A 24,226-nucleotide genomic window follows, 5' to 3' on the forward strand; every position below is an offset into this window, starting at 1 on the left:
GCCAGATTCTGCAAGTCAAGCTGTCCTCAGTGGCGCCCCCAGGCCGCCACGCCGCTTTCAGGTTAAGCTCTTGTTTCCCTGCCTCAGAACCTCCTTCCAACGAGACTCGTTGGCGGTCTACAAGCACCTACGCAGGGAAGAGAGTTCTGACCGGAGGGTTTTTCAGTGTAGCAGACCCGGGTGTGATGAGATCCAATGGTCAGAAGCAGAACTAGACAAATCCAGATCAGAAATAAGGTGCAACTTCGTGGGGCGGGGTCACATACGGCATTGGAACAGCTCCCTAAGGGCTTGGGGGATTCTCCATCACTTGTAATTTTCCCCTTGGGATCTAAGGCCTTTCTAAAAGATGTTCAAATGGAAGATATGGGCTGAAGCAGAGACTAGCGGGTGAGGGTCTCTGGTAGGAGGTCGGATTCTATAGTCAGTGGTCCCATCTGGTGTTAAAATCTGCGCCTCTGCTGGAGACAAGACACGAGGACCGAAGCCAGCGTGGCTGCAGAGCCCGAGATGAATTTGCTGTTAGGGAGAAAATCTTACCCACGGAGCACCCGGGATGTGGAGATGGGCGTGGCTGCCAGTTTTCAGAGCAGATGGACGCTTAGTGGGTGTGTAAAATCATGAAAACTAATTATCCCAACTACCATTGCGTAGACCAGATAAGGGGTCTCAAAAATGCTCCTTTGTCTTGCACTGGGCATCTCAGCCACTGGGAAAGAGTCAAGAGAGTTCCACACCGTGCCGGAAGCCTTGCTGTCCTTGCGCACCTGCACCTAATGCCGGGCCGGATCACGCTGCCAGCAAGGGGTAAATCCTTGGCAATTCCTTGCAATCAGTGGAACTACACTGGGGTAGAAGTGGTATCCATAAGCCAAACCAGAGCCCTGCGATAGCGCACACCCCTCGCTGGCCGCCTGCCTCGGTGAGCAGGAATGTAAACGGCAGTTTCTCTCGCGCTGGTCACTGGTCTAAGTAGAAGCAAGGACCTAATGCCTCGTCTGTTTGAATCAGCGCAGCCGATGGCCTCCCCCGGGCGAGCTGGCTCAAAGGGCCAAAGGTTCGGCGCCTGGCTGGGGTCGGACGCGGCTTCTCCAGCTGCACTCAGTGTTCTCTTCTCTGTCGTTCCAGCCCCCACCCTGCCGAGCGGCGTCCGCCAGCGCGCCGTGGACCCGCAGCACTCCCTCGGATCTCAGAGGTTGGTAGAGAGTCACGCGCACGGCCAGAGCGAATCGGGCCAGCCCGTCCATTACCTGGCGGGCAGAGCCGCGCTGCGTCGAATGCACAGCCTCACTTCTGGACAGTCGTTTAGTTCCGACACGCACGGAGCCAGCCCATCTGCCACCTCCGCCTCTTCCACTTCCTGCTCCTCCACCATCACCGCCACTGCCTCTGTTCCCGCTTGCCATGCCCACCCTATCTATTACCATCACACCTCCTCCTCTTATATCCTCCAGATGGACTCCATCCCCGACCTACCCCCTCCTGATGTCACCTCGGGGATTCGCTGTCGCACTGAGAGCTTTGGGTACCGCTCTTTCTCTTCTAGCGCCTCTTGAGACCTGCTGCTTGCTGTGGTGTTTTTCCTCCTGGATGCCTGGCACCCTGCCCTTCGGGATAGAATCCTTCCTTGCTTTCTGCAGCTCTTGCTTCCTCAGCCTCTCTCCCGCCTACGCGGCGCCCGCCTGGGATTACTGCAATGGCAGAACTTGGTCTGGTGCCTTGTGTGTCACGGCAGTGGCGATTAACCAGCAAGGCGCTGTGGCTTGGGCTGAGAAGTCCCTGCCAGGCTTGTGTTTCTGCATAATTAGCCTGTTGGTTGGGGGGCGCCTGCGGGAAGGAAGGGACCGCGACTAACCAAACACACACTGACCTTGTTTGAAACCGGGGCTCGTCTTTGGCTCCTCCCAAGCAAATTGCAAAGGAAAAGCCCGGCGTGCCTCTGGGTGCTGCTGGCGGCGGGTGCTGACGTGCCCGTTGTGGTCAGGTGCTGACATGCCCAGCAGCATCCAGGGACGCTGAGTTGAGGCTGACGGGCTCCTGTGTACGGCAGAGGGTGGCCGAGTGCTGAGCTTCCCGTCGCTAGGTTCCCACTGTGAGCGGATCCGTGACTAGAACGCAGCGGGGGGTCTGTGGGAAGTGAAGGAGTGGGCTTGTCCTGGGCAGAGCGTCCCAGTGCTGACCAGCAGCTCCATGAGCAGTGTCAGCAGAGGCCTGGGAAATCAATGTCGCCTCCCTCCACAGGGGGGGCCCTGGAGGCTGGCTGAGGCCCAAGGGCCGGGAGCGTGGGCGGACGTTGCGCCTGCCCGTAGCTGGCGGCGGCGGCGGAAGTAGATTCCACCCGACTGCCCCGGCGCCTTCCCCAAGACTGAAAATCCCAGGAAAAGCCCCTCAGCTTATAACATGGCATCTGCCTGGAGGGCACCTTTTGGGTCAGGGGTTTGAAGGCCCTAGGCCTAGAATCTGCCAATACCAGACGGATTTCCAGCAGGCCCCAGTAGGCCTGACCCTCGTGCCCAGCCTCGTGTCCCGGCGCAGCTCTCCATTGATTCCGGGTGCTTTTGAGGGGCCAGGGCAAGCCCTGAGCCCCGGGCGCTAATGGCAGCACTTGGAAAGCCCCAGATACAGACAGGCCAACTGTGCGTCTCAGACACGTACATGGTGTAGCAGCAAGCCCTAGGAAAATTCATATGGGGGAGAGGCCCTGCCCTTGCTCCGGGGAGGGTGGCCCTGCCCTTGCTCCGGGGGGGGGGGGGGTGGCCCTGCCCTTGCTCCGGGGGGGTTATTAAACGCCATCTGGGCTCTTGTGTGGAAGGGGGCGGAGAGCCCTTTGAATATACTTAGGTGAATCGCTTCCAAATTTCAGCCCCGTCGGGGCCATCCCCATGGAAACGTGCAGCCCTGGGTACATCCTACGGTTGGGTCGCCAGCATCGCGGGCAGCTTGTCCGTTGGCTCTGCTGGGCACACGTGGGTGTTTGGTGGCCCTCCGAAAGCCCAGGCCTGCAGACGCGGACGCCAGAGGCTGCGGGTGCCTGGCTTGACGTGTGGCTGCCAGGCGCAGGTCCCAGTGCTCGCTGTCAGCGAAAGGGCAGGCCATTGACTTGGTTCTGCTCAGTGCCCACGGGGGTGACCTGTGGGCAAAAGGCCACTTCCTTAGCAAGAGCTCCCAGGGTTCGCTGTCCTGTGGTGCCAACCCGCAGCTTTAACACTCACGCTCAGACCCCCCGTAATCCTGCTGCCCGCTCCGCAAGCCTGCATTGCTCCAGGTCTTTTGCCTGAGACCCGCGGAGCCCTTTATACGCATCAGCCGAGCCACACAGCCTCGTGGAGAGGAAGATGACATGGGGAAACTGAGTCACGGAGAGTCCGTGCTGGAGAGGGGAACAGAACCCAAGAGTCTTGGCTCCTGCTCCCCTGTGATAGAGGAAGGTGCTGCCCCCAACTCTGATTCAATGTGGCTCCTTTTAGCTCCAGCCAGACCTGGAGACGACTGCCTCTTCCTTTCCCCTAGGGAGAGGGAGCGTGGGCCGCCCTGCGTTGTGCTTAGCCGCCTGCTTCCTCCGGCTGGGCTGTGACTATTCCCTGCCGGCCGGGCCGCCACAAACCCTCACTCTTTGCTTCTCTTTTGCAATTGGCTTCAGAGGAGCTGGTGCAAACAAGGTCAGCGCTGTTCGGGGTGTGGAGACTGGGGTGTGACTGAGGGTGCTGGGCCGGGGGGGGTGTGTGGCTGCTCTGTGCACAGAGGTTTCTGCTTTCCAGCGCCTGCTCCTAAGCCATGCCCGGTTCCGAGTGGTGGGAGGGGGCTCCCAGCTGGGTGCCCTTCAACCCCCCCGAGGGAGCAGGGCCAAAGCTGTTGGGGGGGGGGGGGGGGCGCGAGTGGGCAGACTGCTTGATGCTGAGGGCAGCAGCGTAACCGAGCAGCAGGTCAGGCCTGGTTCTGCCGCCAGGAGACGTGAGAGGTGCTGATGTCACAGGCTGCTGGGTGGAGCTGGGTCCCAGCTGCGAAAGGCAGGGACTGGAAGGAAGGGATACAAGGGCTGTGTGCTGGGTGGGGAGCCAGGCCCTGCTATGGCACGGTCAGGGCCAACGGCCTTGAATCCACGCAGAGGGAGGGCAAGGACCTCGTCCCAGCCCCAGGTGATACGGGCAGTGGCAGCCAGCTTCGAGGGAAGCCAGCGGGCGGCAGAGGACCGGGCAGGCCAGGAGCCCCCATGGGATCTGCCTTTGCTTCTGTCCATTTCACACCCGCCCTCCCGCCACTTGGCTTAGGCGGGGGGAAGAGAGCGTCCCGCAGCCTAGAGATCGCACGGTCCTGCCCTTGGCCCCACGCTGTCAGTTGCAAGGCCTGGGTTCCTTTCAAAATCAAACCCGTAACACTGTGGCCAAGACTTGCAAAACCAGGGGCCTGCCGTTGAACGGCCGAGTCCTCCTGGCACCGACTGGGCGAGCTGGTTTGCCCCCGGCCACTCCGCCTGCGTCCAGCAGGGCCTCTCAAGCCGCACGTCCCATGAATGGCAGGGGCATGTGTGCGCCCGGTCACCGGTGTGACTCAGCCACTGACGCCCCCAAGAGCTGCCCGGCTGCGCCCCGCCGCTCAGGGAGCCAGGCTGCTGGGTGGGGTCCCCAGGGGCTGCACAGTTCAGCTGTGGCACCGGCGTTTGACCCTCTCGGCCTGCGCTGGCTCGAAGGGACTGGGCTGGACAGGGTAGCAGTGTGTAACTTCTCCCCTCCCCCCGCCTCGTCCTGCTTCCTTCCCCCTTCCTCCTGACCCCAGCCACGGCGACGGCCTTTCCCAGCCCAGCCCTGTCTGATGGACGGGATGGGTCTGGGTCACAAAGGCTGCTGTCCCATGTGGGGCTCACTTGTGGCAGGCCAGGAGGTTCCCGGAGGAGCCCCAGCAGTTTAATTGAACAAGAGCATTTGCCAGTTGTCCTGTCTTCTGACGCAGGATCCCTCTAGTCCGGCAGAGAGGGGGTTCTAGTGCCAGCCACTGTCAGGAAGGACGGGGGCTGTGGTGCCTAATGGCTGGCGCAGCATTGGTTAGACCCCGTGCATCCCTACAGTTGGCCAGAGAGGAGGCTGCAAAGGGTGACTGGTGCTCCAGGCCTCCCTGCCGTCTCTCTCCGCTCTAGAAAGACAAGCTGAGGCGGGGGGGGGGTCGGCTCACCATTGGCCAGTTCCTTCTGGGCTCGGGAATGGGCTGGGCAAACTCTCTAACAGGAGAGTTTGGAGAGGGAGTTCTCCAGGTAAAAGAGGGAGTAAAAACGGGACCCTTGTGGTAAGTGGCTGTCTGGAGTGTGTGTTTGTGTGTGGCGGGGGGGAGTTATTTGCAGTGTGCTGAGCTTGTGTTTGTCTGTTTGGTGGTTTGTTTGATTGTTTGAAGGAGCTTCTAAAAGGTTTGAAATCTAGAAGCCTCTGTTAATTGGCTGAGCCTCAGTCAGGGGGAGGGGCTACCAGAGCTATATAAACCGGTGACTCAGTGACCAGGAACTGCTACCAGGAGAGTTTGGAGAGGGAGTTTGGAGGGGGAGGTTAGAGGGCACCAGTGACTTCGGACCTATATTAAAACATAACTCTTAGAATAATCTATATTCCAGAGGTTTAAAAAGAATCCCGTTTACACCTAAACTTACTCATTAGAAAAATGGAGACGGAAGCCCAGCAGCAGAGTGGGGGCTATCCTGTTTATTGCGTCGAGTGTAACATGTATGATTACCTGCCCTGTGGGTGGGTGGTGTATGTGTGCACCCGTTGCAAGGAGCTCCTGACCCTCAGAGACCGAGTTCGGGCTTTGGAGTTCAGGGTGGCTGAACTGGAGGAGCTAAGGGAGGCAGAGAGCTATGTTGATGAGACTTTCCGGGACACTGTAGTACTGTCCCACCTCCAGTCTGAGAGCCCCGGTACTCTTAAGGAGAATGAAAGTCTCAAGGGAGCAGAGCATTCAATGGGAGCAGAGGGAAACCATCCCGTAGTTGGGACCCTCCTCCCAGAGGATGTTGCGGTATCCCCCTCGCACTGAGGATACCTCTGATGGGGAGGGAATGCCAGTTAGGAAGAGGCAGGTGTTAGTAGTGGGTGATTCGATCATTAGAAACATAGATAGTTGGGTTTGTGATGACCGGGAGAATCGTATGGTCACTTGCCTGCCTGGTGCGAAAGTTGCGGATCTCTCGAGGCATCTAGATAGACTTATGTGCAGTGCTGGGGAGGATCCGGTGGTCGTGGTACATGTCGGTACCAATGACATAGGGAAAGGTAGGAGAGATGTCCTGGAGGCCAAATTTAGGTTGCTAGGAAAGAGACTGAAATCCAGGACCTCTATGGTGGCATTCTCGGAAATGCTTCCAGTTCCACGCGCAGGGCCAGGTAGGCAGGCAGAGCTTCAGAGTCTCAATGCGTGGATGAGACGATGGTGTAGGGAAGAGGGGTTTAGATTTATTAGGAACTGGGGACACTTCTGGGAGAGGGGGAGCCTATACAAGAAGGAAGGGCTCCACCTAAACCAGGGTGGAACCAGACTGCTGGCACTAAACATTAAAAAAGCCGTAGAACAGTTTTTAAACTAAGAGATGGGGGAAAGCCGATTGGTGCGGAGATGCACGTAAATTGGAAGGAGACTTCTCTTAGAGGAGAATCCATTGATAGATAAGCTGTAGTCAGAAAGAGAGAAGGGGAGAGGACAAACCATGGGCCAGAGCAGACAGACAACCGCATTCAAAGGAATCCAATGCATCAGGGAAGGGCAGACAAATAAGCAGTGGCCAATTTTTAAAGTGCTTCTACACAAATGCTAGGAGTCTGACTAATAAGATGGGTGAACTGGAGTACCTCATATTAAATGAGGACATTGACATAATAGGCATCACTGAAATGTGGTGGAATGAGGAAAATCTGTGGGACACAATCATACCGGGATATAAAATATATAGAAAGGATAGAGCAGGCCGGGTGGGTGGCGGAGTGGCACTGTATGTGAAAGATAATGTAGAATCAAATGAAATAAAAATATTAAATGAATCAACATGTTCCATAGAATCGCTATGGATAGTAATTCCATGCTCCAATAATAAGAAATTAGCAGTAGGGTTATATTATCGACCACCTGACCAGGACAGCGATACTGACATTGAAATGCTGAGGGAGATTAGAGAGGCTACCAAAATAGAGAACTCTATAATAATGGGGGATTTTAATTACCCCCATATTGACTGGATACATGTCACCTCAGGAAGAGAAGCGGAGATAAAATTTCTCAATTGCTTAAATGACTGCTTCTTGGAGCAGCTGGTGCAGGAACCCACAAGGGGAGAGGCAATTCTCGATTTAGTCCTGAGTGGAGTGCAGGATCAGGTCCAGGAAATAACCGTTACAGGACCGCTTGGGAATAGTGACCATAATATAACAACATTCAACATTCCTGTGGCAGGAAGAACACCTCAGCAGTCCAGCACCCTGGCATTTAATTTCAAAAAGGGGAATTACACAAAAATGAGGAGGTTAAACAGAAATTAAAAGGCACAGTGACTAGAGCCAAATCCCTGAAAGTTGCATGGAAACTTTTTAAAGACGCCATAATAGAGGCCCAACTTAAATGTATACTCCAAATTAAAAAACATAGCAAGAGACCTAAAACAGTGTCACCGTGGCTTAACCACCATGTAAAAGAAGCAGTGAGGGACAAAAAGGTATCTTTTAAGAAGTGGAAGTCCAATCCTAGTGAGATAAATAGAAAGGAACATAAACACTGTCAAATCAAGTGTAAACATGTAATAAGAAAAGCAAAAAAAGATTTTGAGGAACAGCTAGCCAAAAACTCAAAAAGAAATAACAAAATGTTTAAGTACATTAGAAGCAGGAAGCCTGCTAAAAAGCCTGTGGGTCCTCTAGATGATCGAGCTATAAAAGGAGCAATCAAGGACAATAAAGCCATTGCAGAGAAACTAAATGATTTCTTTGCTTCAGTCTTCACGGCTGAGGACGTTGGGGAGATTCCCGAATCTGCACCGTCCTTTGTGGGTGATGAATCTGAGGAACTGTCCCGGATTGAAGTGTCATTAGAGGAGGTTTTGGAGCAAATAGAAAAACTTAATGTTAACAAATCTCTGGGACCGGATGGCATTCATCCAAGGGTTCTAAAAGAACTTAAATGGGAAATTGCTGAGCTATGATCTGTGGTTTGTAACCTATCCTTTAAATCTGCTTCCGTACCTAATGACTGGAAGGTAGCCAACGTGACACCAATATTTAAAAAGGGCTCTAGAGGCGATCCTGGCAATTACAGACCAGTAAGTCTAACTTCAGTACCGGGCAAATTAGTCAAAACAATAGTAAAGAATAAAATTGTGAAGCATGTAGAAGAACATAATTTGTTGGACAAAAGTCAACATGGTTTCTGTAAAGGGAAATCCTGTCTTACTAACCTATTAAGAGTTCTTTGAAGGGGTTAACAAACATGCGGATAAGGGGGATCCAGTAGATATAGTATACTTGGATTTTCAGAAAGCCTTTGACAAGGTCCCTCACCAAAGGCTCTTGTGTAAATTACATGGCCATGGGATAAGAGGGAGGGTCCTTTCTTGGATTGAGAACTGGTTAAAAGACAGGAAACAAAGGGTAGGAATAAATGGTAAATTTTCAGATTGGAGAGGGGTAACTAGTGGTGTCCCCCAAGGGTCAGTCCTGGGACCAATCCTTTTCAACTTATTCATAAATGATCTGGAGAAAGGGGTAAGCAGTGAGGTAGTAAAGTTTGCGGATGATACCAAACTGTTTAGGATAGTCAAGACAGAAGCAGACTGTGAGGGATTCCAAGAAGATCTCACCCAAACTGAGTGATTGGGCAACAAAATGGAAAATGAAAATTAATGTGGAGAAGTGTAAAGTAATGCACATTGGGAAAAATAACCCCAACTATACGTACAGTATGATGGGGGCTAATTTGGCTACGACAAATCAGGAAAGGGATCTTGGAGTTATCGTGGACAGTTCTCTGAAAACTTCCATGCAGTGTTCAGCGGCGGTCAAAAAAGCAAATAGGATGCTAGGAATTATTAGGAAAGGGATAGAAAATAAGACACAGAATATCTTACTGCCCCTGTATAAAACTATGGTACGCCCACATCTGGAATACTGTGTACAGATGTGGTCTCCTCACCTCAAAAAAGATATTTTGGCCTTGGAAAGGGTTCAGAAAAGGGCAACTAAAATGATTAGGGGTTTGGAACGGGTCCCATATGAGGAGAGGTTAAAGCGACTGGGACTTTTCAGTTTAGAAAAAAGGAGACTGAGGGGGGATATGATAGAGGTCTATAAAATCATGAGTGGTGTGGAGAGGGCCGATAAAGAAAAGTTATTTATTAGTTCCCTAAATAGAAGAACTAGAGGTCACCAAATGAAATTAATGGGGAGCAGGTTTAAAACGAATAAAAGAAAGTTCTTCTTCACACAGCGTGTAGTCAACCTGTGGAACTCCTTGCCAGAGGAGGCTGTGAAGGCTAGGACTATAATAGAGTTTAAAGAGAAGCTAGATAATTTCATGGAGGTTAGGTCCGTAAAAGGCTATTAGCCAAGGGATAAAATGGTGTCCTTGGCCTCTGTTTGTCAGAGGCTGGAGAGAGATGGCAGGAGACAAATCGCTTGATCATTGTCTTTGGTCCACCCTCTCTGGGGCACCTGGTGCTGGCCACTGTCGGTAGACAGGCTACTGGGCTAGAAGGACCCTTGGTCTGACCCAGTACGGCCGTTCTTATGTTCTTATGAATTGGCGAGAGGCTGCTGGTGCAAGCCCCTGTGCAGCCGGGCTCGTGGCTTTGCGTGGGAAGCCTCACCCCGAACGGGGGTGCTGGCCGTTAGAGGGTTGTGGGGGCAGCCAGGCGGGGCTTTGCGTGGGAAGCCTCTCCCCGAACGGGGGCGCTGGCCGTTAGAGGGTTGCGGGGGCAGCCAGGCTGAGATGCACTGAATAGGCTGGATGGTTTTCTGCATTTTCAAATATGTTGATTTCTGTTACAACACAGAATATTAAGGGCACAGTGCTCGCTTTCGGTTATTTTTTATTACTAATATTTTTGCTGAAAAATGATAAACAAAAGAAATTGTATTTTTTAGGTTCCCCTCATACAAATACTGCAGTGCAAGCGCCTCATTGTGAAAGTGCAACTTACAGATGTTAAACTTAGAGCCTACAAATCCACTCAGGCCTATTTCTTATTCAGCCAATCGCTCAGACGAACACGTTTGTTTACATTTAGGGGAGATCCTACTGCCTACTTCTTATTTACAATGTCACCTGGAATCGTAGAACACTAGAACTGGAAGGGACCTCGAGTGGTCATCAAGTCCAGTCCCCTTCCCTCACAGCAGGGCCAAGCACCATTCTAGACCATCCCTGATAGATGCCTATCCAACCTGCTCCTAAATCTCTCCAGAGATGGAAGGAAGAGCAGGCGCTCACATGGCTCTGTTTAGCTGGCTTTGCAAAGATGCAAGATATGCAAAGTATTCACAAGACGCTCCATGCTTCGGCTGCCATCCCAGAGGACATGCTTCCATTCTGAGGAAGCTCATTAAAAAAAGTAATGTTCCTTACATTTGCCACTGAACGTGAGGGAGAATTGTACGTCTCTTGCTCTGTTTTACCCGCGTTCTGCCATATTTCATGCTCTAGCCGTTTCGGGTGATGACCCACGACGTGTTTGTTTTCAGAACGCTTTCACTGCTGATTTGGCAAAATGCAGAAAAGGCACCACTGTGAGATTTCTAAAGAAAGCTCCAGCACTCGTGCCAAGGGTCAAGAATCTGAAGTGCCTCTCAAAATGTGCAGCGTGCTTTTGGAAAGCTTAAAAGAGCAACAGTTTGATAAGGAAACTACAGAACCCAAAAAAGAAAATTAACTTTCTGCTGGTTGCATCTGACTCAAGTGATGAAAATGAACATGCATCAGTTCATGCTGCTTTGGACCATTACTAAGCAGAATCCGTCATCAGTATGAACCCGTCCTTTGGAATGGTGGTTGAAACATGACAGCGTTATCTCCCACAAATTGTAGCTAAACTTGTTTGTCTGAGCAATTGGCTGTACAAGGAGGAGGACTGAGTGGACTTGTAGGTGCTAAAGTTTCACATTGTTTAATTTTTGAAGGCACTTACTTTTTGTACATAATTTTACATTTGTAAGTTGAACTTTCATGATAAAGAGATCGCACTACAGAACTTAGAATCCTAGGGCTGGAAGAGACCTCAGGAGGCATCGAGTCCATCCCCCAACCCAAAGCAGGACCAACGCCAACTAAATCATCCCAGCCAGGGCTGTGTCAAGCCAGGACTTAAAAACCTTTAGGAATGGAGATTCCACCCCCCCCCCCCCCCCGCCCCCAGGGAACCTGTCCCAGTGCTTCACCGCCATCCTAAGGAAATAGTTGCATTAGGTGATTTTAAAGTTCTATTTCTTTTTTACAGTGCAAATATTTTAATTAAAAAAATAAAATGAAACCTGTACACCTTGTATTGTGTGGCAATTGAAATCAATCTATTTGAAAATGTAGAAAACATCCAAAATATCGTAACAAATGGTATTCTGTTTTTAGCAGTGTGATTAATCACAACTTTAATTATTGTGCCCTGGTGAAGAGCAAGATGATGTTAAGTTGAACTTTGAGTCCAAAAAATCCAGGGCTGAGAGTTTTGCTGCTGCCTAACGGACCAGGTCCTGTAACCAGCCCCGGGTCTCGCTATGGTGACCCTCCTCAGGCCCTTGCACTGTATAATCTGACAGCAGAGTTTCTCCCTCGCTGTAGGCCTCATCCGCACCAGGGCCTTCGGACACCCAGGGAGCCTGCCTTGGTTCCCACGAGCTGCACACTGCAGCTCTGCCCCATGTGCCAAGTAGCTTGCGTGGGCAGGGCAAGTCCTCCTTGTGGGGCTGGGTGTACAAGGAGCAACCCCTGGAGCAGCAGAGCTAGATGGAGGGAGGGAGGCTGCCAGGACTTGGAGGCTTGTTGCACGTTTCTCCCTGCAGAATAACCCATGGAAGAGTTCCGCTGTGTTAGCCGGGCTGAGCCCTTGTGCATGCGTGTGTGTGTGTGTGTGTGTGTGTGCGCGCGCGCGCGGCGCATGCTCTGGGCCCAGGCTGGGACTCTGTTGTGACCGTCTCCTTCTCCCGCCCACAGAGACCTAACTCGCTCCGACTCGGATTCCTCCTTCCTGCACATGAGCGACCAGCGCATCCCTGCTCCCAAGTTCCTGCCCACCAGGCCTCCCCTCAGGCCTGCAGAGGAGGCTGCGTCAGGCCACCTTGCCAGCTACGCCCCGACCTCCAATGGAGGCAGCAAGCACGGCGAGGCCTCCCCCCTGGGGGCTTTGCAGGAGCGGCTGCCCGAGAGCCCGGTGGTGGTGAAGAAGATGATGATGCTGAACCACGGCATGGCGAAGTCGTCCAGCCTCGGGGAGATCAGCCACGTGATGGCGGGCAGGCCGAGCCACTCCGACTCCTCCCGCTCACACAGCCCCAGCTCCACCGAGCCCGACACGCCCTCCCCCGTCTCTGACTCCAGGCCCAACAACGCCAAGAACACCCGCATCCCGCAGCTGGCCCTCAAGAAGAACGCCGGGGAAGAGGACAGCGGCTCCACGGGCGAGGAGACTGACTCCAGCCAGGGCAAGAAAAAGTTCCCCCTAAAGATCTTCAAAAAGCCCAAGAAGTAGAAGGAAGGAAGCCAACTGCCACCGCAATCCATTGGGCAGGGCGCCGAGCCGGGGCCACCTGCCCACCCCTTCCGGGAGCCACATGGCTGGGGTGCTTGTGACCTCCCACCCCCCGTCCCGCCCCAGAAACCCAGCGCTGCTCCCAATCAAGTGGTGTAAAATATGCAGGGGGAGGAGCTATTTAAGCGTATTTATTTCCTGACTTCTAACCCAGCCAGGCAGCCACCCCTCTCCCTCCCTGCACTCATCGCCCTGCTTCGCTGTGCACGGCTTCTCCTGCCTTCCCCGGGCGCCTGCCTCCGCTCGGCCACGGCAGCCGGGCGCCTCTCGCCTTTGCCGTGTCCCCTTTCGGCTGCTGCCGGACTCCTGCTCAGCTTGAGACCTGCCCGGGGAGGGGCTCTCTAGGGCGGCCCCACAGCGCGCATCTATGCACCCCTGGGCTGTAGCCTCCCCTCGCCTGGGCCTCCACTCAGGGAGGCCAGGGCCTCGCCCCGGTGCCTCAGCGTGACTCCACATAGCTGCCTGGGCACAGCTCTCTCCAGGGGGCAGGGCCGGGCCTGTGGCTGGGGAGGGGATGGGGCTCATGGCAGGGGTGGCAGAAAGCACCGGCGGGCTCCTTGCTTTGGGGCTGGGTGGGGAGCAAGGGCCTGGCTGGGTTTGTTTCTCGTGGGCAAGATCCCCCAGCAGGCCCTGCCCCACCCTGGCCTCTCGCCATCCCAGCCTCTGCGGCAGGAGCTGGGCTTCCTGGGGCCAGGCAGGCGCTTTAACCCCAGCTCAGCTTCCCCGCAGGCCCAGGGAACGGTGCCCCTCGGCCTGCGCTGAGCTGCCCCGGGTGAGGCGGGTGTTCGGGAGGGAGAGCAGGGGCCCTTCCCCCCGGGAGGGGGTGACTGGGCCGTCGGGTTCCATCGCTGGGGGGGGGGGTGAAACTCGCCTTGGAGAAGAGGCGGCTTTGTGTGGGCGGGGCGGTTCCAGGGCCCCGCAGGCCTGCCAGGCTGGGGAGGGGCCAGGGGTGCAGCGCTCTCGCCGGGCGGCTGCGGAAGGGGGTGGAGCTGAGGTGGGAGCCAGGGCCTGTTGGGTTGGCAGGACACCTGCTGCAGCCGGGCTGGGGAGTCGTTCATGGGGGATGCCTGGGCGCCTCTTTTTCAGGCCTTTCCCATGGCGCAAGCCTTGGCCTTGGCCCTGTCCCCCCAGGCTAGAGCCCTGCAGGCCCCCAGCTGGAGCAGGGTCACTGGCCCATTGCCCCAGGGGATTGCTACCTCCCTGGAGGGGGCTAGAGCCGGCCTGCAGCCTTCTCCCGCCCCCCTGCCAGCTGCATGTGGTGGAGGGGCCCTTGAAGCAGGGGGTGGGGGTGGCTGCCGTGTCCCCGGGCAGGGCTGCCGAGAGTTTCGGAGCCGGTAGTTAGCCAGTTACACTGTTGCTTTACGATAAGTGAAAAACCCTCTCAATGATCAAGTGCCTGCGTTTCCTCACGCTGCTGCTGGCCACCGGCCCGGGGAGAGGAGGCAGCCCTGGCCCTGCTGTGGCGCCGGATCCTGTGGCTGGCCAGCGGCCGGCCCCTGCCAGCTCGGGGCTGGTCGCGCTGCATGCGGCTTCGCTCCAGGCCATAGAGCTGGGGGCAGCCTCGGGCCCTGGCCTGGCACCGGCGCCCCTCCCCTCTGGCAATGCTTCCAGTGCTGCGCCCAAGCCAGGCAGGCCCCCTGCTCTGAGCGCGGTCGGGGGGCAGGGCGCTGGGCCTGGAGCCGGGTGGTGGAGTTTCCAAAGCAGCGACTGATGCATCTGCCAAGTCTGATTTGTTTTGTCGTTTCAGAAACCTGTTTTCAGCCCAATAAAGCATGTAGAGTCTTTTGAGCGGGGGTCTCGGCCGGTCTCTCCGGGGCGCGCCGGGCCGGGCAGAGGTTCAGGGGCGGTCGGTGGCTCTGCAGGGCAGCCCCTTGCCTGAGCTCCTGGTACAGTCGGTGCTGCCCTTCCCTGGCCCAGAGAAACACCTTTCCCCAGGCTGCCATAGCAACAGATTGCAGGTTAACAGCCACCAGGCCCTGCCCCCAGCCGCACAGGCTGCTGCAATTACCCCCGGCCGAACTGGCTCTAGCGCCCCCCTTGCACCCAGGGGGTCTCACTCCCGGAAGAGCCGACAGGCCCCAAGGCAGGGAGCCGCCAGGAGCACCGGGCTGTCAGCCCCTCACCCCGCTCCGATACCGCCCCAGGGTGGCTGCATGGACAGCAGGGGCAAAATGCCCGGCCACGGCCCTGGGCAGAGCGAAGGGGCGGCGCTGCCAGTGGTAACACCTGGCTGGGGCTGAGCCATCTCCCCCCCCAACCTCACAGCACGGGGGCAAGGGAGCTTCCCCCATTCAGACTGCACTGAGCCCCGGGCGCTGCCTGGCCCCCATGCAGGGTTGAGAGGCAACCGTGTCAATGCCACCTACCCAGGCTTGGCAGAACTCCGGGCACCACCTGGCCTCTTGCTTAACATGAACCCCCCATGCTGCCTGCCGTGGGGCACGTCCTCTGGGTCCTGATCCCCCTCCATGCTGCCCGCCGTGGGGCAAGCCCTCTGGGTCCAGACACCCCCCCCCATGCTGCCTGCCGCGGGGCACACCCTCTGGGTCCAGACACCCCACTCACTGCTGGCCATGGGGCACGCCCTCTGGGTCCAGCTGCCCCACATGCTGCCCGCCCTGGGGGGTGCCCTCAGGGTCTAACTAGTCCAGCCAGGAGAGCCACTGAACACCCTGAGCGTCCCGGGGAGGCGATACCGGCAGGTTGCCAAGTGTCCGGTTTTGAACCGGGCCATCCCGTATTTGAGCGTCCTGTTTGGGAAACAACAGGAGAGAGCAGCTGTCGGGTGTTTCCTAGCCCGGCTGTCATGCCGATTGTGATGTCAGGTCACGACGCTGCAGCCAACCAAACGGCAGAGGTGGGTGCGGGGCTGGGGTGACCGACCTGCTCTGGTCCCGGGCAACGGAGACCCACTCCTGGTCCCCTCTGGCCTTGGCGTGTGCGAACCCAGCGAGCTGGCCATGCAAACCCTGCAGCAAGGAGCCAGGCTCTGCCTACGCCCCCTCCCCCGGCCAGGGCAGGGCCTGGGCCTTGAGCCGCTCAGCTGAAGATCCAGCCAGCCCTGAACGCCCCACGCTGCCCTCCCCAGTTCTGCAGGGGCAGCGCCCAGCCCTCGGGGGGGGGGGGGAGGTAGGTCCTTGTGCCCAGCAGGCCGGGGCTGGTCTTTGCGGCGTGGGGCTGCCCCCGTCCCGCCACGCTCCGCCCTAGGCGAGACGCGCCCGGCCCAGAGCCCAGCTGGGCTGCCACCCGGCCTGGGCCACAGAAGGGAGCCCCACGGCCCCTTGCTGCTGCAATGGGACCAGTGCCAAGCCAGAGCCGGCAGGGAGGGATCAGAGCCGTGGGGGAGCCCAGCAGGCAGGGAGAGACGTGTCTGCTCCCCAGGGCCGTTGTCCTGGCTCCTTCCTGCTGGCGCTGGGAGCACAGAGCCTGCCCCGGGCTGCCCCCCAGGCGCAGAGCATGGGCAGCAGCGAGTCCGGCTCAGCCCCGCCGTGCGCACCAGGGCAGCGCCAACAGGCCTCGGGTCGGGCAGCTGCCCCCGCAGGAAAAGCAGTGGTTGGGCCGGCCCGCACAACCCCCCTAGCGCCAGCCCCGAGCCCCCCGGCACGGGCAGACCCCAGGCAGGCAAAGTGCGGGCGCTGGCCCCACCGGCCAGAGCAGCCGGGCTCCCAGCCCCACGTCGAGGCGCCCTGCTCACAGTAGCGGCGTCCCGGCCTGTGTCACCGCAGCTGCACGCCGGCGCCCGGCTGGGGGCTCAGGCCCGGGTGGACGTCGCAGCAAGAGCATCTGGCCGGGCGGGTGTGCGGGAGGGGCGGGGTCTGTTCCTGCTGGCCTGGCGCCTGCAGCAGCCCCGCGAGGGACCGGCAGCGCCCATCCCCTGCGAGCGGGGCACAGGAAGAGACTGTCCACGCTGTCGGGGGAGTGCCCAGCCTGTATTTCAGCAGCAGAGAAATCCCCTGGGCCTGAGAGCCACGGACCCCCACCCCCAGCCCTGCTCTGCGGCCAGGGCATGGAGAGCCCCCTTCCCCCCGTCCTCTCGCCCCAGCACTCCTCTTCTGACCCCCCCACCTGCAGCAGCTGCCCCCCAGCGGCCTGGTGCTTGGGGAGCAGGCAACAAGAGCAGGGGGCTGCCCAGCTGTGTGCCAGGGTCCTGGTGCTGCCATGAGTCCTCGCCCCTAGGGCAGGATTGGGGCCCTGCTGGCCTCCCCCTGCTGCTTGCTGATGGGGGGGCCCTGGCGTGCCCACGCGCTGCCCCCTGCTGAGCCCTGGGCGGGCTGGCACCGGAGCAGCTGGCCTGTGCTCTGCCAGTGCCACTCAGGGTGGTGCCCAGCCCCCCAGTCCCATGGAGCTCCAGGGGCAGGCCCCACGCCCAGGGACTACATCTCTGGGCTCCTTCAGCGGCTGCTGCCCAGGGGCGGCCCAGCCCCCTGCATGGGGGATGGCGCTGCGGGTGGGTCCGGGGAAAGCCGCAGCCTCGCTCCCAGCCTCCTGCAGCTGTGGGGGGTCGCTCCCGAGAGGGGCGCTGCTGGGCCCGGCCTGGGGGGCACCGCTCTGCCTGGGCCCTGGCACGGGGTCCCCGCCTGGGCGTGAGCTGCCGAGTCAGTTCAGGACACTTCTGGAGAGTGCTCATGTCTCCGGATGGGCCTCGCTTGCAGAACGCCCAGGGCCAGCCCCGGGCACAGTGCTGGGGCCCTGCCCTCGCCAGCCCCCCATGGCACCGCTGTGGCTGCACGGCGCCAGCTGAGAATGGTTCCGTGCAGGCGAGGGGCCGGCCGCAGCCTCCGGAGCGACAGCGAGGGCAGGCCCGCGCCCTTCGCCTCTGGCCGGCACACAGACGCCAGGAGCAGCAGCCGGGACCGGAGAGGGTGCCCAGTGCCGGAGCCCCGGCCCCTCAGGTCTCGCTGCTCCCCTGGGGCGGGCTGGCGAAGTCGTTGTCCGCCAGGTTGATGGTGTAGGGCACGTCGATGACCTCGGCGTGGGTGCTCGTCGTGCGCCAGGAGTTCAGGGGGTGGATGGCTTTCCGGAACCGCTGCAAGAGCAGGGGCAGGGCTGAGCCGGGCGCCAGGACTGGCCCTCGGAGGGAGGGCGGCCCAAGGATGGGCCCGGGGGGCTGAGGTGCAGCGGCAGCATTTGCTGGACTGACACCAGGCCAGCCCGCGACCCTGCAGCCCTGGGAAGGACAGACAGAGCCTCCGCCCCGGGGCCCCAAGGGGTGAGACACGGCAGGTGTCCAGCGCCCAACCTCAGCCTGATCCCGGCACTAGAGGTTCCCAGCGCCCCAGCTCCTGGCCATGCCCCCAGCCGTGTGGGAGCTGGATGGCAGAGGTGGGTCCCTCCCTGAGCCCAACGGCCCCGCACTCACGTCAGTCAGCGTCCCCGACTCCCGGTAGATGGCCACGCCCGCCCAGAGGGGGATCTGGAGGCAGGTCACGGTGCCCATGCAGATGCCCAGGGCCTTGCCCCAGCGGGGGTAGGTGTAGGCGCCGTAGTGCAGGGGGGTGGTGTACATCTCCAGGAAGATGTAGAAGAGGATGAACTGGAAGGACAGAGCCGAGCAGCGCGGTCAGACGCCCGCAGCCCCGAGAGGCGGGAGGGAGGGGGAGGGCAGAGCAGCCCTTCCTCCGCTGCCAGGGAGCAGGAGAGCAACCACCCGCACCCCCTTGTCATGATCATGGGGGTAGCCAGCAGCCTGGGGACTAAGGGGTTAACATACCTAACCCAGGTAGAGTTGGCCAATAGGAATGTAGGTAGGAATTTCAAACTGGGAATTTGGGGTTTCCCTCCTTTGTCTGTGGGGAGTTTCTCAGGCAGAACGTCTCCCTCCAAGAACAGGCTCTTCGCTCTCCTGTGCGCAGGGTAACGTTCCCTTTCGTTGTTTTATGGGTTGGGAATCTGACGTCTGTGCCTTTAGAAATGGGCCCTGCTCTCATTTGTAACTAAGTTCTCGGCCCGCGGTGGGTCCCTCTCCAGGAGTATTTTCCTTTGTGACTGTTCCCTCTAGGCGTGGTGCTGGCAACAGGAATATTGGGGTGACAATAAAAGTTCTTTCTCTTTTCTTTTATTCACCTGGCAGTGGTTAATTTGTGTGTCCTGGTTTTATTGTAGGGGGTGAGATTTCCCAGGTGGTCCCTCCCTGGTTTCTTTATTATTACTTGGGTGCTGGCAGCGGAGTTTTTAATCCCCAAAATCTAGGTTGTTAAGATTTGGGGGGGAAGGTTTTTCCCAAAGCCTGGAGAGAGGCGGCTTTGGGATACTTCTGTGGGCCCCCACTGCCGTGTCTGTGATGCCGTGGGGATGGTGCTCGCTCTGTTTGCCTTGTTCTGCTGCATGTGAGTTCTACTGTCCTGTCGCAAGCCCCTACGTGTGCCTCAGTTTCCCTGGGCACTGCTCTACTGTCTAGCAGGGGATGGGCATTTCGGGTGTGACTCACTGAGGGAGGATGCTCAGCCGGTCACACACACAAAGGCCAGGCTCCCTGTAACCCGAGCCTGGGCGGGGTGTGGCAAGGTGACCAAAGGGGAGGCGAGGCTGGAGACAGAGGTAGGCTGCTGGGGGTGTGAGGGAGTCTGGCTGGCTTGGGGGGTAGAGATGGGGCCAGGGCTCTGGGGCCCCCCTCTTCCCAAGATGGATGGTCCTGGCAGCTTCTGGTTCCTGTGCTGACAAGTCTGCTCTGCGCTGTGTCCCGGAGAAGCCATAAACCTGCTGAGTCTCGTCTGGCTGCGGACGGGCTGCAGGGCCCCTCAGTGCTCAGGGCAGGATGGAACCGGCTAACACAGGGAGCAGCCCCACTAGCTAATGAGCCGCAGGAGCCCACGGGCGGAGCGGCTCGGTTCTGCAGAGGCAGGTACCAACTGTGTCCGTGCAGGGCGGTGCCCACCGGGCCCCCATGCGGCGCGGCACCAGGGTTGTACTGCGCAGGCTGCGGCCACCAGGGCAGTGGTGCTGCGCCGGGGAGTCCGGCCCTGGCCTGGGGGTATTTGGAATCCGTTCCCCCCGGGGCTGGCAGTGCTGTGAGCTGGGCGCAGGGCCGGGACCTACCAGCAGCAGGCACGGCGTGATGAAGACCCAGCAGGCCTTGAAGTAGAGCACCAACTTGCTGCACCACGGCGGGCACCGGCAGATCATGTCCACGATGTCCTGGCAGAACTGGTTCACTCCTGAGACAGACGAAGGAAGTTTGGCTCTGCCAGGGTCCCCCTCCCCGAATCAGGATGGGGGAGCCACGAACGCAGCCAGACAGATGGCCCCGGCAGCACCCTAGGGAGCGTCCCGCCACAGAGGGCCAGGCTGGGGCAGGGCTCGGACGGCACAACTGCCCGGGCCCCGGGGCTGCAGAACGGCTCATGAGAACTCCAGGTCAGCAGGTCTAGAGCGCCGCTGGTTTCTGGAGGCAGCCCTGGGGCCTGGCCCTCGGGAGGAAACGCACTGCCCTCCGGCGGGAGTGGCCAGGGACCAGTTTCCTCTGCGCACTGCAGAGCACCGAGCCAGCTGATGGTCTGGGACGGGGGGGAGCGGCGGTGTTGTGTGTGGCGCCCCAGAGGTGGCTGCATTTTGGGGGCGGGCAGGCTCACCGTAGAAGAAAGCGATGCCGACGCACATGAAGAGGGCGATGATGATGAGGCCGAAGCTGGTGCTGTAGGCGTCGATGAGGGTGAACCAGTAAATGCCGCCCTGTGAGTGACACGTTAACACCCAGCTGGGCACCGCACCGGCCGTGCCCGAGGAGCAGCCCAGCATGGCAGCCGCTCCGCCCCCTACCCTGCTGCCTGCAGCCGGAGGCCTCCCACTCCGCACATGGCCAGTGGAGACAACAGGCGCGGCCTCCCGGCGCCCGCCCGCCAGCAGCTGCTGCGGCACAGGGGTTGAGAACAAGCCCCTGGGACGTGAGGGTGGAATAACCCCCGTGGGGGGAGGCGCCGACCAAGCCGGCAGTCGTGGGGCCCGGGCACGGGGCGGGCAAGTTGGCCCTGCCAGCCAGCGCCCTGCCGCCGCCCTACCTCGGTGATGAGCAGCAGGCCGAGCAGGTAGAAGGTGAAGCACAGCGCCCCCAGGAAGAGGGTTTTCCGCCTCCAGTCCCGCAGGGCTGGGAACTCGTCCAGCACGGCCGTGGTGATCCCCTCCATGTTGCCGAACTGGGGCAGAGACGGCGTCAGGCAGCCCGGGCACCTGCCCGCGGGTCACTGTGGGTCTCGGACGTGCGCTCCCTGTCCCGGCGCCCTGCTGGGCCCACCCCGCACCCCAGGGCCAAGGGACGCAGGGGAGCACCCTGCCCATCACGGGGGCTGAGCCCCTGGGGGAGCCGGCAAGGAGCACCCCACCCCCGCAAGGAGCATCTTGCGTTTCCACCCCCTCCCCAAGGAGCACCCCACACCTTAGCCCCACCCCATGCAAGGAGCACGGCGTGCAGGGAGCCCGGGGACGCCAGCAGTGAAGGGCAGGGGCGTGCGACGACCGGCTGCCTGGCTTATACCCACCAGGGTGTCCACTCCCAGCGTGAACAGCATCAGGAAGAAGAGGACGGACCAGAAGGCAGAGCCCGGCAGCAGAGCGAGAGCTTCTGGGTAGGCCACGAAGGCCAGCCCGGGCCCTGGGGGGAGGAGGAGAACGGGAGGACCCGGGCAGTGCCATGCTCAGCCCAGCAGGGGGCACTCCTGGCCAGCGTGTTTCTACCCCAAGTAGAGCCGGTGCCCCAGGGAACGCGAGCAGGGGGCTGGGATGGATTCGCGAAGGGCTGGCTGGTGCCGGGGCACATCGGATGCCCCAGCCGTGCCCTGCGGGGTTGCCCCGAGGGCCTGAATCGTCCCCGGAGCCCCGTTTTGCCCACGTGTTAAAGGCCACGTTTCAAACCGGTGTCCAACGCGAAGCGCCTACACCCGGGACCAGGTGCCCGACCAGGGGCCCCCGGACCCTTAGCAGCCCCCAGCCCAGCTGGCCTGACCTGGAGAGCCCCCCTCGCCTCGCACTGGGGTGGGCACGGGATTGGGCTGGACGGGTGCCCAGGGGGTGGCTACACCAGGCAGGAGGGAGCCAGCCCGTACCTGAGTCGGCGACCTCCCCCACCGGCACTCTCTTCCGCCAGGCCATGTGGCCCAGGATGGAGAAGATGGCGAATCCAGCGAAGAAGCTGGTGCAGCAGTTCCCAATAGCGATCACCAGGGTGTCCCTGTGGGCAGCAGGGCGGGAGAGGGTGGGGATGAAGCCGGAGCCTGGGCTGCCCCCGGGCCTGCGAGGAGGCGCTCACCCCGCCAAGCCGCCCCCCCGCAGGCGGGACCCCAGTGGGCCCACTAAGGGCAGCCGCCAAGCTGGCTCCCCGCCCCGCCCCAAGGGAGGCCCCACGTTCTAGCTCCAGGACGAGCACAGACCCCGGTGGTCTCCCCCCCCTGCGCCTCCTCCCCCGAGGCACAGGCAGGGCCACTTGGGGCCGGATGCCTCGCACCCCTGCCCCGCCCGCTCACCGGATCACGTTGTTGTCGAACTTGTTGTAGGAGGCCATGGAGAGCAGCCCCCCGAAGCCGATGCCCAGCGAGTAGAAGATCTGCGAGGCCGCGTCGTTCCACACCTGCGGGGAGACGCCGGCTGGGAGTGGGCCCTTCCCCCCGACCCGGCACCCAAGGGAGAGCTGTGGGCTCCGCCTCGCCCCTCCGGCCGCACACACAGCGGAAGCACACGCTCCCCGGACCACGTGGCTCTCGGGGGCAGGGAGCCCGGGTACCTGGGCGCTCTGCAGCCGGCTCCAGTCTGAGGAGAGGTAGAAGCGGACGCCGTCGATGGATCCCTCCAGCGTGGCTCCGCGGATGATCAGCACAAGGATGACCAGGTACGGGAACGTCGCTGTGAAATACACAACCTGCACGGCCACCGCACGCACCCTTACACACGCGCCCCGCACGGCCACCGCACGCACCCTTACACACGCGCCCCGCACGGCCACCGCACGCACCCTTACACACGCGCCCCGCACGGCCACCGCACGCACCCTCACACACGCGCCCCGCACGGCCACCGCACGCACCCTTACACACGCGCCCCACACGGCCACCGCACGCACCCTTACACACGCGCCCCGCACGGCCACCGCACGCACCCTTACACACGCGCCCCACACGGCCACCGCACGCACCCTTACACACGCGCCCCGCACGGCCACCGCACGCACCCTTACACACGCGCCCCGCACGGCCACCGCACGCACCCTCACACACGCGCCCCGCACGGCCACCGCACGCACCCTCACACACGCGCCCCGCACGGCCACCGCACGCACCCTTACACACGCGCCCCGCACGGCCACCGCACGCACCCTCACACACGCACCCCGCACGGCCACCGCACGCACCCTTACACACGCGCCCCGCACGGCCACCGCACGCACCCTTACACACGCGCCCCGCACGGCCACCGCACGCACCCTTACACACGCGCCCCGCACGGCCACCGCACGCAGCCTTACACACGCGCCCCGCACGGCCACCGCAGGCACCCTTACACACGCGCCCCGCACGGCCACCGCAGGCACCCTTACACACGCGCCCCGCACGGCCACCGCACGCACCCTTACACACGCGCCCCGCACGGCCACCGCACGCACCCTTACACACGCGCCCCGCACGGCCACCGCACGCACCCTTACACACGCGCCCCGCACGGCCACCGCACGCAGCCTTACACACGCGCCCCGCACGGCTACCGCACGCAGCCTTACACACGCGCCCCGCACGGCCACCGCACGCACCCTTACACGCCCGCCCCGCACGGCCACCGCACGCACCCTTACACACGCGCCCCGCACGGCCACCGCACGCACCCTTACACCCGCGCCCCGCACGGCCACCGCACGCACCCTTACACCCGCGCCCCGCACGGCCACCGCACGCACCCTTACACGCCCGCCCCGCACGGCCACCGCACGCACCCTTACACACGCGCCCCGCACGGCCACCGCACGCAGCCTTACACACGCGCCCCGCACGGCCACCGCACGCAGCCTTACACACGCGCCCCGCACGGCCACCGCACGCAGCCTTACACACGCGCCCCGCACGGCCACCGCACGCAGCCTTACACACGCGCCCCGCACGGCCACTGCACGCACCCTTACACACGCGCCCCGCACGGCCACCGCAGGCACCCTTACACACGCGCCCCGCACGGCCACCGCAGGCACCCTTACACACGCGCCCCGCACGGCCACCGCACGCACCCTTACAGACGCGCCCCGCACGGCCACCGCACGCACCCTTACACACGCGCCCCGCACGGCCACCGCACGCACCCTTACACAGGTGCCCCGCACGGCCACTGCACGCACCTTTACAGGCCCGTCCTGCATGGCCACCGCACGCACCCTTACACACGCGCCCCGCACGGCCACCGCACGCACCCTTACACACGCGCCCCGCACGGCCACCGCACACACCCTTACACACGCGCCCCGCACGGCCACTGCACGCACCCTTACACACGCACCCTGCA

General features: G+C 60.6%; 2 protein-coding genes across 8 annotated transcripts in view; one reads left to right on the top strand and one right to left on the bottom strand.

The window, feature by feature from the left end:
• STIM1 (stromal interaction molecule 1) overlaps window positions 1-14,545 on the top strand; it is a 187,900-nt gene extending 173,355 nt beyond the window's left edge. For 3 of the 7 annotated variants that reach the window (XM_075919691.1, XM_075919692.1, XM_075919690.1), the window contains 2 exons: window positions 1,129-1,525; window positions 12,163-14,545. In XM_075919691.1, coding sequence (XP_075775806.1) covers window positions 1,129-1,525; window positions 12,163-12,697 — 932 coding nt within the window. In that variant the 3' untranslated portion in view covers window positions 12,698-14,545. The remainder of the gene's footprint in view (window positions 1-1,128; window positions 1,526-12,162) is intronic. The other 4 variants (XM_075919695.1, XM_075919696.1, XM_075919693.1 and 1 more) reach the window with 2 other exon arrangements.
• The window catches only part of LOC102463239 (sodium-dependent proline transporter-like), a 28,357-nt gene continuing 18,285 nt past the window's right edge, over window positions 14,155-24,226 (bottom strand). Inside the window, 9 exon segments of the mRNA XM_075919697.1 lie at window positions 14,155-17,783; window positions 18,117-18,290; window positions 19,793-19,911; window positions 20,326-20,425; window positions 20,752-20,886; window positions 21,229-21,341; window positions 21,793-21,917; window positions 22,210-22,313; window positions 22,467-22,601. Coding sequence (XP_075775812.1) covers window positions 17,646-17,783; window positions 18,117-18,290; window positions 19,793-19,911; window positions 20,326-20,425; window positions 20,752-20,886; window positions 21,229-21,341; window positions 21,793-21,917; window positions 22,210-22,313; window positions 22,467-22,601 — 1,143 coding nt within the window. The 3' untranslated portion in view covers window positions 14,155-17,645.

Source organism: Pelodiscus sinensis, chromosome 1 (genome assembly GCF_049634645.1).
Source record: "Pelodiscus sinensis isolate JC-2024 chromosome 1, ASM4963464v1, whole genome shotgun sequence".
Taxonomy (NCBI): domain Eukaryota; kingdom Metazoa; phylum Chordata; order Testudines; family Trionychidae; genus Pelodiscus; species Pelodiscus sinensis.